The sequence below is a fragment of the Engraulis encrasicolus genome, chromosome 24, assembly GCF_034702125.1.
Source record: "Engraulis encrasicolus isolate BLACKSEA-1 chromosome 24, IST_EnEncr_1.0, whole genome shotgun sequence".
NCBI lineage: Eukaryota > Metazoa > Chordata > Actinopteri > Clupeiformes > Engraulidae > Engraulis > Engraulis encrasicolus.
The window spans coordinates 38433230-38445974 of record NC_085880.1 but is presented as its reverse complement, the minus strand read 5'-3'; the positions used below and the strand labels follow the sequence as shown (position 1 = coordinate 38445974).

At 46.0% G+C, this 12745-nt stretch overlaps 1 protein-coding gene across 6 annotated transcripts in view; it reads left to right on the top strand.

The window, feature by feature from the left end:
• The first annotated feature begins 3932 nt into the window (after positions 1–3932).
• Positions 3933–12745, top strand: part of sufu (suppressor of fused homolog (Drosophila)) — a 46521-nt gene continuing 37708 nt past the window's right edge. For all 6 annotated transcript variants that reach the window (XM_063192288.1, XM_063192284.1, XM_063192289.1 and 3 more), the window contains exons 1-3: positions 3933–4260; positions 4883–5017; positions 6027–6163. In XM_063192288.1, the coding sequence (XP_063048358.1) occupies positions 4109–4260; positions 4883–5017; positions 6027–6163 (424 nt within the window). In that variant the 5' untranslated portion in view covers positions 3933–4108. The remainder of the gene's footprint in view (positions 4261–4882; positions 5018–6026; positions 6164–12745) is intronic.

The following is a 12745-nucleotide window of genomic DNA, read 5'->3' as shown; positions in this document are numbered from 1 at the left end:
GGAAATGTACAACCTTTCATCATTTAGTTCATGCACGCAGAGACACATCTTGTCACCAGGCTAGGTCAGGCAGCTGCTTTGGGCCCCCAAGCCTATGGATGGTGAATAACAGCTAAGACTTAAACTACAGTAGTGGCATATTTTTTTTCAACGAATTTTCATTCTTTTGAATTTTCGCTTGGGGCCCCAACTTACCCTAGAATCGCCTCTGCATGTACGGTATATACAGAGCTTCAGTCACATCTATTCAGTCACTCCTAAATCAAGACTCCAGGTATTCCACGATCATAAACCTGAAAAATTAAAAAAGGTCGCACCATGCATATGTTTCTTTATTACAGTAATAAAGAATCCTATGCATGGTGCGACCTTTTTTCATTTTTCATTTTTACAATATTTTGGTCAGCACCCTTAAAAGGAAGAGAAAAACTGTTGGGTGACGCCTGCTCCAACCCTTATGAACTTTAAGATCATAAACCCTGGCCAAGTTAATCTACAGGAAGTGGTAGACCTGCTAATACAGGGGTGGGGAACCCATGTCTCTGTCTCGAGGGCCGTTTACATAAGTTTAAGTGCCGGGGGAAATCCTGGTTTGTGTTTATAATACGGCCCTCGGAGGACTTTAACGGCCCTCGGAGTAATTTGAAGTGGACCCTCGAATGAAAAAGGTTCCCGACCCCGGTGCTAATAGATAGCCCACAGTTGTCGTTTAGTTATGAAAAATGAGGACTCCATATTAAATGATTTACCACTACTTCCTGGTTAACGTAACCTGGTTTACTGCTGCTGAGCCAGGTTCTTGGAACACCCCCTGCCTCTGAATGTCCACATATCTAATCACGTCACAGAAATATGGTCAAACTTAACTTGATGTCTTATTAAATGCTTTTCAACTTTATCAAGTAGTGTGGCTTTAGAATCCTTGGCAACATCAACAACTGGAGTTAAGTTTGACCATATCTCTCTAAGTAACTTATTTTCTTGAGCCAAAGTGTCCCTGCTTAGGAGAAAAGAGTGAAGCAGCACTTCATAGCCTCTTACTGCAGAATGGGGCCATGGATGTGCCTCTATTCACTCTTTGCTGGAAACACTTAACTACATCATAACCACATTGCTATGACAATGCAGGGAGTATTTTGGTGACGATAAGGTTATAACAGAGGATGAGAGGTTACTGTAATGACCAGCACTCCATAGTGAAAAGTTGGTGTTTCAGCATCTGAATCTCATCATCACGTCACTTCAACCAGAGATTCTTTAAATATTGAGATATGCCAGCATAATAGGTTTCTATGGGCACCTAACATGACCAGGTTCCGGTCTGCCTAAAGGGGCGTGTCATAATGCCCCTAGCATTGAATAGAACAGTCCTCAGGTCTGCCTAGGTCTGCCTAAAGGGGGATTTCCCCCCCAATAATAGAACCCGGAAACAATGGGCCAATGGAACATCTCTCTCTCTACTCTCTCTGGTTCAACCTCTTGGTCCCCCTCTTCTTTCTTCTTCGCTCCACCACCACGCTCACGCTGTCAGCCTCTGGGCTCTCCAGCTGACGCACCACCTTCTTCTCCACCCGGTACTCCTGCTCGCCCACCCGTGGGTTCCCGTGCACCACGAACTCCCCACCCTGGAAACTGACGCTCACGTCGGTGCGGGGGTAGGTGCCGTACACGCGCCGCAGGTCCGCCCTGACGAAGTCAGGAAGTTCCCTGCGGGGGCCGTAGACCCTCTCCAGCGCCCCCCAGCGCAGCTCCCCTTTCAGGGTGAAGCCCTCGGGCCAGGTCACGGTCGCGGGGGCGACGGGTGGCTTGGTACGGGGGCCAGCTCTGTGGCTGACTGTCATCGTCGTCCCCCTGGGGCCTTGTCTCTGCCCCCTGCCCCCTGCTGGTGGCGGTGGGTGGTTCATACAGGGCTGCTGGGGTCTGGAGGGGTGGTGGTGGTGGTGGTGGTGGTAATACCAGGGAGGAGAAACGGGCACTGGCGCCGGTCCATAGAAGAAGTGCAGCTCCGGCAGGCCGGACGGGTCCTGAAAACCACCGACAGCTGGCACCGTGAGCGTCAGAGGCGGACGAGGAGGAGGAGGAGGAGGAGGGGGCTGGATGGCAGGGAGGACGTGACTACTAGGCCAGTGAGTGTACTGACCAACCCCTGATGAGAACACAGGGTTGCATGAATACGGGACGAAGTAATTCATGGTCTACTACTCTAACTGAGAAAATGAGAGGGCTGCTTAACATCCTTGACTGTGTATCCATCCACACACACATGGAATGGAGTGCAGTGGAGCCGCTCTGAACACTCCACAGTGACTACACCAGCCGGTTGCATCATCTAAAATAAACATGGGAAAAAAGGATAAAATGATTAAGACGATACTGTTCTTCTTATCAGAAGAACTTGTCTTATCAGGTCTTTTGTGATGGATGGTATCCTTTTCTGATGACCTAAAAAAGAGTTGCCAAAATGTGGTAACTACTGAACAAACAAACTGACAGCCACACCCAGGCAATACTGGTCTGTGCCTTTTTGCCAGTTCTGGCACTAAGATTATAGCTTGAAATCATAAAAGGTTGTAAGCGGCGACAAAATCTTGAAATTCAGAAGAACTTATTCTGACAATGTCATTAAAATGACAGTAAATGTCATTAAAAGTTTTATGGTACAGTTTGCTCAAGTTTGCTCAATGAGGATATCAGATGAACTCACCTGTTGCGAGTGCAGGGTTTCATGGTGTAAGCTCCAGACTAAAAAAAGTTTGTCAAAGCTTCCTGAGAGAGAAAAAACACTGTCATTCAACACTTTGAAAAACTACCAGAGACTAAATCACCATAGACTTACAAAACAGGAATAATTAAAAATAAATAGGATAGAAGGACTTTGCTGATACAGCCTCTGTCTGTGTGTCAGCTCAGTCCAAAATACAGTATCCAAGCAGCTGTGATGTGTACGCTGTGTCAAACAAGAGTGGGCAAGCTAGATAGGTGGGTGGGTTCTTCCCCTTATCAGTGATCTATGGCTACTACATAAAGACTGGGATGAGGTTTTTACAATCCACAATCAGTGTGTACATTCGTGACAGGTCTGTCGATCCCAAAGGTGAACACTAACACTGGCATTCTGACAGTCTGTTATGAAACAGATTGGTGCAGGAGGGGTGGTTTTTGTGCTTCCCAAGAGGACAGATGTACATAGCAGACAATTGATATTTGTTTCAAAAATACCTGTAGGCCTATCTGCCTTCAGAATTGTGTCCCAGAGTGCATCTACACTTTATATACAGTAGGTGGCGACCAAATATCTCACATACCCATAATCCGAGACCATGACATGGACACATTCTTCTGCATCTACATGTAATTTACAATCACCTTGTGTTGCATCATGGGCATGTCAGAGCCTGATATATTGAGGCCTAATCAGGTTGTCAGACTGTTCAGTGCACAAGATAAAATGTATGCATGATATAAACATGCCTCCCTCAATGAAGTGAATTAATCTGGTAGGCCTAATCATTTTATGGGGGAGAGTGGGTGTTTGTTGTAGTTTGTAGTCAAACTCACACCTCTTTATTCTTAGGCTACCATGTGTTCAGTCAGGAGAACTGAGATATGATTTTTGCTCCCCTATTTCTTCTTTTTTAATAGACCAGAAGTATGTCAAGATATGTTGGGCCTCCAGTAGTAATTTTAGAGAACATATAGCCTATCCACCCTTTCAAGATAGTAAAGTTGAAATTGTAAGATTATCTGGCTGTTGTTCTTCCATGATTTTTTTTTTAATACAGTAGTTGCTGTCTTTTTTGTGATGGACAGATAGGTAGCCCAATCGTGTTGAAGAAAGAACACGTTTTGCTCATCTGGCGGTCTCTATTGGCTGAACTACTTGTCACTCTAAAAGTAGGGGCTCTTCTGTTGTAGAAGGGAGATAACAAACTGTGGAGGGGGGTTCACTACAACGGACAAAGGGGTCGTTCCCTTACAAATATAGCCCAAAACTTGAAGACGTCAACAAAACAACCGCAGAAAGTCTCCTTTGACTCGACATAGGGACATTTTAGATCTTCTGGGTTTCCCCGGACTATCCTACTAAGTTTGGAGTTGTGGTGAGGGGATGGATGATATGCGGCCTGCTAGCGGCGCCGCACCCCACCTCGGCCTTGCGTCGCTCTTTCCCACCGGCCTGCAAGCTGTTTATGCGGAATGCAGACGCCTGTACCCCGACCAAGTCAACCCCTTGCAAGTTACAGCAATCGTAAAGTACTGGTATGTCCATGCTTTCATTTATCCAATGCGATGGCTGGCTTTAACGGTGATCTTTACTTCTTACTTGAAGGCTTGTTTCACGATTTTCCAAACGTATGACTTGTGTTTATTGTGGCCAAGAGAAGTAGCTTGCTAACGTTGTGCATCAGTAACTTTTGCTAGTTTGGCTAGTGTTGGAAAAGTTCAACAAGTTGCAGTTACACAGCTCTCAAACTAACCCTCAGGCGCTTACCGCAAGAACTTCACAAAGCGCGACCACATTTACTAAGGCGTCAGGCCTGCTAAATAACAGAATGCTCATTGTAACAATACAATGTTGCAAAGTTATCTTGTGTAACAAAACATGAAGGGTGAATCACTATAATCGGTTACTTTCTTCCCCACAACAAGATGCAGTAGAACAAGGCCTGTTCTGGTTATTTTCTGGGCAATACAGCGGTGCCCATGTTATTGTACTTATTTATTACCATGCTTATTACCTTGCTTATCAACCTTTAAAAAAAACATCAGCTGTGTCATTTACCCTGTTTTGCATGTAGAATTTAATAAATCTGGGAAATGAAATAATGTGCAGCGGTTAAACGCCTATTGACATGCACGGCTGTCTGCTGTTTGTTTTTAGGTTAGGTGGGCCCGACCCACTGGACTACATCAGCATGTACAGGAATGTAGGTTGTGGTGCACCGGACGTCCAGGAGCACTGGCACTACATCAGTATGGGGCTCAGCGACCTGTACGGAGACAACAGAGTTCATGAGTAAGTACGCCTAACCCTTCTTTCCATGAGTATTGGATAAGCAGCTAAATGTGTCTTTTTTTTGTTTGCATATTTTACATGGTGGTATTTTGAATCTTGTCAAGTAGACATTACTGTAAAGTGGTCTGAAATTTCCTATGGAAAACTTTCACAACTAGATGGACGTTAGATTCGTGTCATAAGTTTGTGTAAATGTTTTTGAATGACAAAACAATTTGGTGCAATAAAATGCATAACCTGTTGCATAGCCATGACATTGGCCATATTTACAGTACACTCAGATGTCCCTACCATGGGACTAGCAGTAGGGCATGTAGGAGCGGGAAAGGATCTGCACACTGCTTGCAAAAGACTTAATTTATTAGGAGCAACGTTTCGATCAAAATCGAAACGTTGCAACGTTGCTCCTAATAAATTCAGTCTTTTGCAAGCAGTGTGCAGATCCCTTCCCACTCCTACATGTGACAGTTTTTTTATTTTGACACCTGCTGATGCTTTTTTGCTGGATGTGCGCACTTTCCACAACACACTAGCAGTAGGGCGCTCACCTGCTGCACGGCTGACCCGGGTTCAATTCCAGCCCCTGTCCTTTGCCGACCCTTCCCCACTTCTCTCTCCCAACTCGCTTCCCGTCACTATCTTCACTGTCCTATCTCGTAAAAACTGATAAAGTCTTGAAAATTATAGGTTGTGTGCACTGCATGCCATATACCAACTTACAGCATTGAGTAAGCATGGGTGATTCTAGACAGGGGAAAGAGTGGCCCAGGGCCCCTGTAGAATATCTCCTGGCCTCTGGCTCTGTGCTGAACAGCCAATGACTTATTTATAAACATGACATGATGCGTATGTATTTTTGTATATTATATATTCATATATAACTTTATTTGTGTGTGTGTGTGTGTGTGTGTGTGTGTGTGTGTGTGTGTGTGTGTGTGTGTGTGTGTGTGTGTGTGTGTGTGTGTGTGTGTGTGTGTGTGTGTGTGTGTGTGTGTGTGTGTGTGTGCAGGTTCACGGGCCCAGATGGCCCCAGCGGTTTTGGGTTCGAACTGACGTTCCGGCTGAAGAGGGAGGCAGGGGAGACGGCGCCCCCCACATGGCCCGCTGAGCTCATGCAGGGCCTCGCACGATACGTCTTCCAGTCAGGTAAGCCAACAGTCTCCTTTTGTCATTGTGACACAGCACTCCGTGTTTAACCGGATCACACCGCACTCTCGATTAAAAGTTGCCAAACATAAACAAAAACTGTGTAACATTGAAAGAAAAATGTCTGCACACTTAAATCCCCTTTGTGTTCTTTTTAATAATAGGCCTATTATTAAAAAGAACACAAAGGGGATTTAAGTGTGCAGACACAGCACTCCGTAAAACTGCATTTATGCCTCACCCATGCAAGGGGGCAGCTCCAAATAGCGCCCCAAGGGAGCAGCGCAGTGGAAGCGGGACCGCTCAGGGTACCTCAGTATTGGAGAAGGATGGGGGAGAGCACCGGTTAATTAATCGGGAATCGAACCGGCAACCTATGGGCTACAAGTCTGACACCCTAACTACTTAACCATGACTATCCATTAGTATTTGGTAGTTTTGGTGACTTCCGATAGAGCAGCGTGTCTCTGTTTTCCATTGTTTACTCAGTGGCAGATGAGATCTGAGATCCGTTCTGAACTTAATTTGTATGGCGTTTTCCCAATTGTTCCAACTGTGGAGTTGTTTTCCTCTGTTTTAATGTTCAGAGGGTAGTCCATCTGCAGTGACCACAATGCAGATATATTCTAACTTAGATATCACCTTGGAGATACAGATCTGACTTGCCCTGCATTACTTTGGGGCGTGTGCGTGTGCGTGTGCGTGTGTGTGTATATGTGTGTGTGTGAGAGAGAGAGAGACACAGATACAGAGTGAGATGTGTGTGTATCCTCAAATTTGCTTGACTCACCTTGCTAATCTTTTACCGTCATGTCCCTATGGATGTCATTGTACATTGTGGATAAGAATAAGTAAGTGTGTGTGTGTGTTTGTGCGTGCGCGTGTGCCCATGCTGTGTGTGCATTTGCATGCACGAGGGCCGCAGTGATCCTGGAGCCAGCACTGTGTTCTCTCCTGTAGTTTGGCTAACAGAGAGACGCATATGGCAGAGATCAGGTCTAGATCACGTTTATTGACTACAGTGACTGACTGGGCATACTGAACAGGAACAGCTGTACTGTGGCAGGGCAGGCAGTGCCCCATTTTAACCCCCTTCACAGTTACAGAGTTCAGCTTGACGCGTTTCTTCAAAGCGAAGAAGAAAAGATGGGCCGAGATTTGTGGTTTTGGAGATGAGAGGGTAAAAAGAAAAAAGAAATGCTTTGTGTGGATTTTTTGGAGGGGGGTCGATAGGAGATGCTCTCTCGCTCTCTCTCTCTCTCTCTCTCTCTCTCTCTCTCTCTCTCTCTCTCTCTCTCTCTCTCTCTCTCTCTCTCTCTCTCTCTCTCTCTCTCTCTGCATGGCTCCTCACCATTTGCTTCGAAAATTGGGTGCGGAGGAAGTAACACATCGGCATGCACAGGGCAGGGCAGGCCAGGCCCACTGCTGCTGCTTAAACTTGCCTCCAGCAATGTGGTGTCAATTGTCACACGCTGAGCTGAGCTGAGCAGAGCAGAGCAGAGCTCTGACCACACTTCTGACTGAACCCCAGCTTGCCAAGATAGCACATTCTGGAATACTGAGTTGATTTTTATTGTGTGTGTGTGTGTGTGTGTGTGTGTGTGTGTGTGTGTGTGTGTGTGTGTGTGTGTGTGTGTGTGTGTGTGTGTGTGTGTGTGTGTGTGTGTGTGTGTGTGTGTGTGTGTGTGTGTGTGTGTGTGTGTGTGTGTGTGTGTGTGTGTGCGTGCGTGCGTGTTACCGTTCTTCACATGAGCAGTTCGGGAAATTGCAAAGTCAAAGAAAGGATTTAATTCTTGGAGGTGGGGTGGGGTTGTATAATTTGCTGGACATTCTTAAAATACTGGGCATAAATTGTGTGTGTGTGTGTCTGTGTCTGTGTCTGTGTCTGTGTCTGTGTCTGTGTCTGTGTCTGTGTCTGTCTGTGTGTGTGTGTGTGTGTGTGCGCACGCACGCACGCACGCGGTCACACGTCCATTTGTGTTTTTCTTACTTCTGATAACTGGCCTGAAATCCTCCAGCTGCTTGTAATACACACACAGCACATGGTGTAGAGGTGGGACTGGAGGCAGGGGGTGGTAGCCTGATCATCATCGACCTTCAAATCTCTTCGAGACTTGGTCTGACCAAGAGCGTAACTCAGAAAGTACTTGCATTGCTCTTGACCTGACTAGTTGCAACGCCAAAGGTGTTGCGTCTCTAGGAGGGCGCGGCCTGGCTAAGAAAATACTAGAAAAAAATGTGTTTATTACCTAGTTCACTTCCATGTAAAGATCAAATTTGGCAATTGGCAGCCCAGTTTCAATGAGCAGCATAGTTGCAGTACCTTTTTTGACCATTTCCTGCACAGTGTCCCTTTTAAGATTAGCTTGAGTTTAATTGTCAAAATTCGCTTTGGTCGCTCAAGCAGATTTGCCCTTGGCGCATTCGCTCTGGTAGCTTTATTCGCCTTCCCTCCATAGATAAATAATGACTTCCGTCGCTCTGGTCGCGCCGTTCGCTTTTGGTGTTCACGGAGCCGGAGAGGAGAGCTGTGTGCCTGGGCTTGGCCTTCTAGCTGGGCCCCTATTTATCTCCTGTATGCACTGCAGCTGGGCTGCTATCTGGGGCCCTGTCTGGGGGTGTGGGGAGGAGAGGGGAGCGGTGTGCCTGGGGTTGGCCTTCTATCTGGGGCCCTGTCTGTGCTGCAGCTGGGCTGCTATCTGGGGCCCTGTCTGTGCTGCAGCTGGGCTGCTATCTGGGGCCCTGTCTGTGCTGCAGCTGGGCTGCTATCTGGGCCCCTGTCTGTGCTGCAGCTGGGCTGCTATCTGTGGCCCTGTCTGTGCTGCAGCTGGGCTGCTATCTGGGGCCCTGTCTGTGCTGCAGCTGGGCTGCTATCTGGGGCCCTGTCTGTGCTGCAGCTGGGGGGTGTGGGAAGGGGAGGAGAGGGGAGTTGTGTGCCTGGGGTTGGACTTCTATCTGGGCTCCTGTCTGTGTTGCAGCTGGAGGTGTGGGGAGGAGAGGAGAGCTGCTGTGTGTCTGTGTTGCAGCTGGGGGGTCTGGAGGTGTGGAGAGGAGAGGGGAGCTGTGTGCCTGGGGTTGGCCTTCTATCTGGGCTCCTGTCTGCGTTGCAGCTGGGGGGTGTGGAGAGGAGAGGGGAGCTGGTGTGTGTCTGCGTTGCAGCTGGGGGTGTGGGGAGGAGAGGAGAGGGGAGCTGTGTGTCTGCGTTGCAGCTGGGGGGTGTGGGGAGGAGTGGGGAGCAGCTGTGTGTCTGCGTTGCAGCTGGGGGTGTGGGGAGGAGTGGGGAGCTGTGAGTGCGTTACATATGGGACCTTGCCTCCTCCACTTGTGCTTGTCTCCTCGTACCAGGAAGTAATATGTCATGATGGCATCACTGACATCAGCATTATATTTCAATATCTTGCAAAAGCTCAATTCTAAACTCTTTTTCTCATTTGCAATTGGGATGGTGAATGAAAAACAGTCCCTCAAAAGTTGTTGTGGCTAGGCTGACGGCTGGGAAACTTTATCGTTTTCCCCACGGAGGAGGGGCCAGGAGGCGGGGCGAGGAAACAAGCACAAGTGGAGGAGGCAAGGCCGCATATTGTAACTCACTCTGTGTATCTGTGTTGCAGCTGGGGGGTGTGGAGAGGAGAGGAGAGGAGAGATGTGTGCCTGTGTTGCAGCTGGAGGTGTGGGAAGGGGAGGAGAGGGGAGTTGTGTGTCTGTGTTGCAGCTGGGGGGTGTGGAGAGGAGAGGGAGCGGTGTGTCTGTTTTGCAGCTGGGGGGTTTGGGAAGGAGAGGGGAGCTGTGTGCCTGTGTTGCAGCTGGGGCCAATTTGAGTGTGGGTGGGCTGCAAGATCTCCTACCTCTTCCCCTGTCTGTCCCAACCAAATGCTTCGCTCTGGCTTTCCCTCTCTTTTTTACCTTCTCTCTCACTCACACACGCACACACACACACACACAGACAGACACTTCCGTTGTCCCTTTTTGTGCACTTTCTCAATCACTCACTTTTTTCTGTCTCATAAACTCTCACACTCTCACCGACCTGCACACATCTTAAGACGTTCTCTTTTTTCTACCTGCATTCTTCATCTTTTTCACAATTCAAAGTAAAAGCATGCCACCATGGCAGTGTCTTATGTGTTATAATATCACTCAGCCACCAGTGCTGTGTGAGGCTGAGGTTTACAGTAGTGGGGATTAGTGTGTCCTCTTTCGTCTCTGTGGTGAAGTTTTCCAGAACGCCAGGCAAACTTCATTGTATTCAGATCAGTTCAGGGTTTTTGATTCATCAGGGCCTTTTTGCAGTGTTTCCCACAGAAATTTTGGAAACTATGGGGGCAGCCGGGGTTTATTTTGTCCAGGGGGGGGGGGTCTTCTTCTCACACGGGCCTTTTTTTGCGGGGGGGGTGTATTCTTGCAGCGTAAATGCAAAACGGCAAAACAATGACTACAGTATGGCATTGGCGCATGGAGAAACTGTAGGCGTGGGCCTATATTTCAGCCATTTATATTTTGAGAAATAAGGCTACATAAGATTTTACCCATGACTTGTATAATAGTAGTACATTGTCATTGTCAAAAAATGCAGTACAGTGAATAATTTCTGTTTACAACACAGTTTCATTCGTCCCTCATGCAGGGGTCTGGGAAACAATAATAAAACAAAATAGGAGCAGAGATAAGAATTTAAGAGCACTGTGAAATTGTTAACGCATAGACAAAAAGGGTCTTAGAGGGTAGGCTATGCCTTTTCCCCCACACATATCTGTAGGCGTACACATTCTACATGAGGGGTGCTGGTCACAGGGCCAGTTTTTTTCCAAATTCCTCCCATTAAAAGGGCTGAACAACATATTACACATTTATGTCTATATTCACATTCATTACACATTAATTTCTATATGCAGCCCGATGTCTCCTCTGCTGTGTCAATGAAGGTCTGTCACCAAACTCATTACAACTGTAAAACAAAGCCTAGGGAGTGTTAGTAAACTCATCCCAACTGTCCCTTCTCTGAAGGTTTTTTATATTGCTCCCAAACCCAAGTAAACTACAACAACTTGACTAGGCTTTTGATCCCTGTCTTTCAAGCACTTGTGGTGCTATAGCAGGGGTGCCCAACCTTTTTTTTAACCAAGATCTACTTTTGAAGTTGATGGTCTGCCGTGATCTACCAAGTCAAATTCAAGGATGTCAGTATGAAAATTTAAGACCACCATTTATTAATCACCATTATTATGAACAAAATGTTTTCAGTAGGCTACTATGGCCGTATCTTTTCAGTGTGTTTTTAAAGTGTGTTGAATAGCCTATCTTTACAAAGCAATGCAGCACTGATAGTATGCAGAGATAATTTCAGTCATACACAAGTCATAAACAACTGAAACAATTTCAAAATGATAAACATTTGGTATATAAAAGGCACATAGGCCCTATTTCTAAAATATGATGAAGCATTATCATGCCTTCAGTGGTATAGGCTACAAATTAAAAAGGGCTCAGAAATTCACCATTTGTTATGGGTAAATAGTAGGCTACTATGAGAGAGAGAGAGAGAGAGAGAGAGAGAGAGAGCAATGAGAGAACTCATTGGATTGGTTAACACCCCTGTTAAGTGTGACTTCTATGAAGGTTTTTTTTTCAGCTCTCTGGGCCAGTAGCACAGCAAAGGCTTTCTATTGTGAGTTTGGCCAATCGTTTTGTCCACAACTGAAGCAAGAAACAGGAAGCAAGAAACAGCACAAATTGAAGTGAATTCCATACATGTCAACAACTAACATTAACCTTACACGCGGCACGCGATGTAAACACAGTTAGCGATGATGCATGCGACTAGCGATTTGGACGAAGATCCTCGCATATCGCCGCGTCATAACGCATCGTTGCGCACATGTTCTGTTAGCCTACTCACCCGATGTTACATGTGTGCACACATGAATCAACTGTAATACCCTTATGGTAACTTCCTAATGCTTTCCCCTCATTCTGTGTTACCGTGGGACTAATTATCTAACCAATACAGAGTCTATAGGATGTATTTACTCCAGGAGGAAAATGCGAAGGAAATTCAAAATCGTAATTCAAATCGTTAAAAAACGGATATCGTTAAAAAAAAAAAAAAAATTTTTTTTTTTTTACATTTTCGTAAACTATGGCGGCCAAATTTAAACTATGGCGGGCCGCCATAGTTTCCTCAATGTATGGGAAACACTGGGCTTTTTGTCTGTTCATGTCCTGCATATCTATTGGTGAAATGATTAACCAGAAATGTTGGAGGGCTTGTCTTTTTTCCATTGTCAGACGTGTGTGTGTGAGTGTCTTGTATCTGTTTTGCCATCTTAAATTTTCTCCCTGGAATATTTTTTCCCATATTTAAGTACTGCTTTTTTGAAACGTCTCAAGTTACCTTTTTAATCCTTGCTTCTGAATCAGTGATCTGACAAATTGGACAGCTCCAAGTAGGGCTGGGCAATATGACGATATATATCGTAATCGTGATATAAAAGTGTATATTGTGATCTTTCTCCTCTATCGTTTATATCGTGATAGTAATTTTATCAGTTGTATACAATTGAATATCATTTAATTACAATTCAT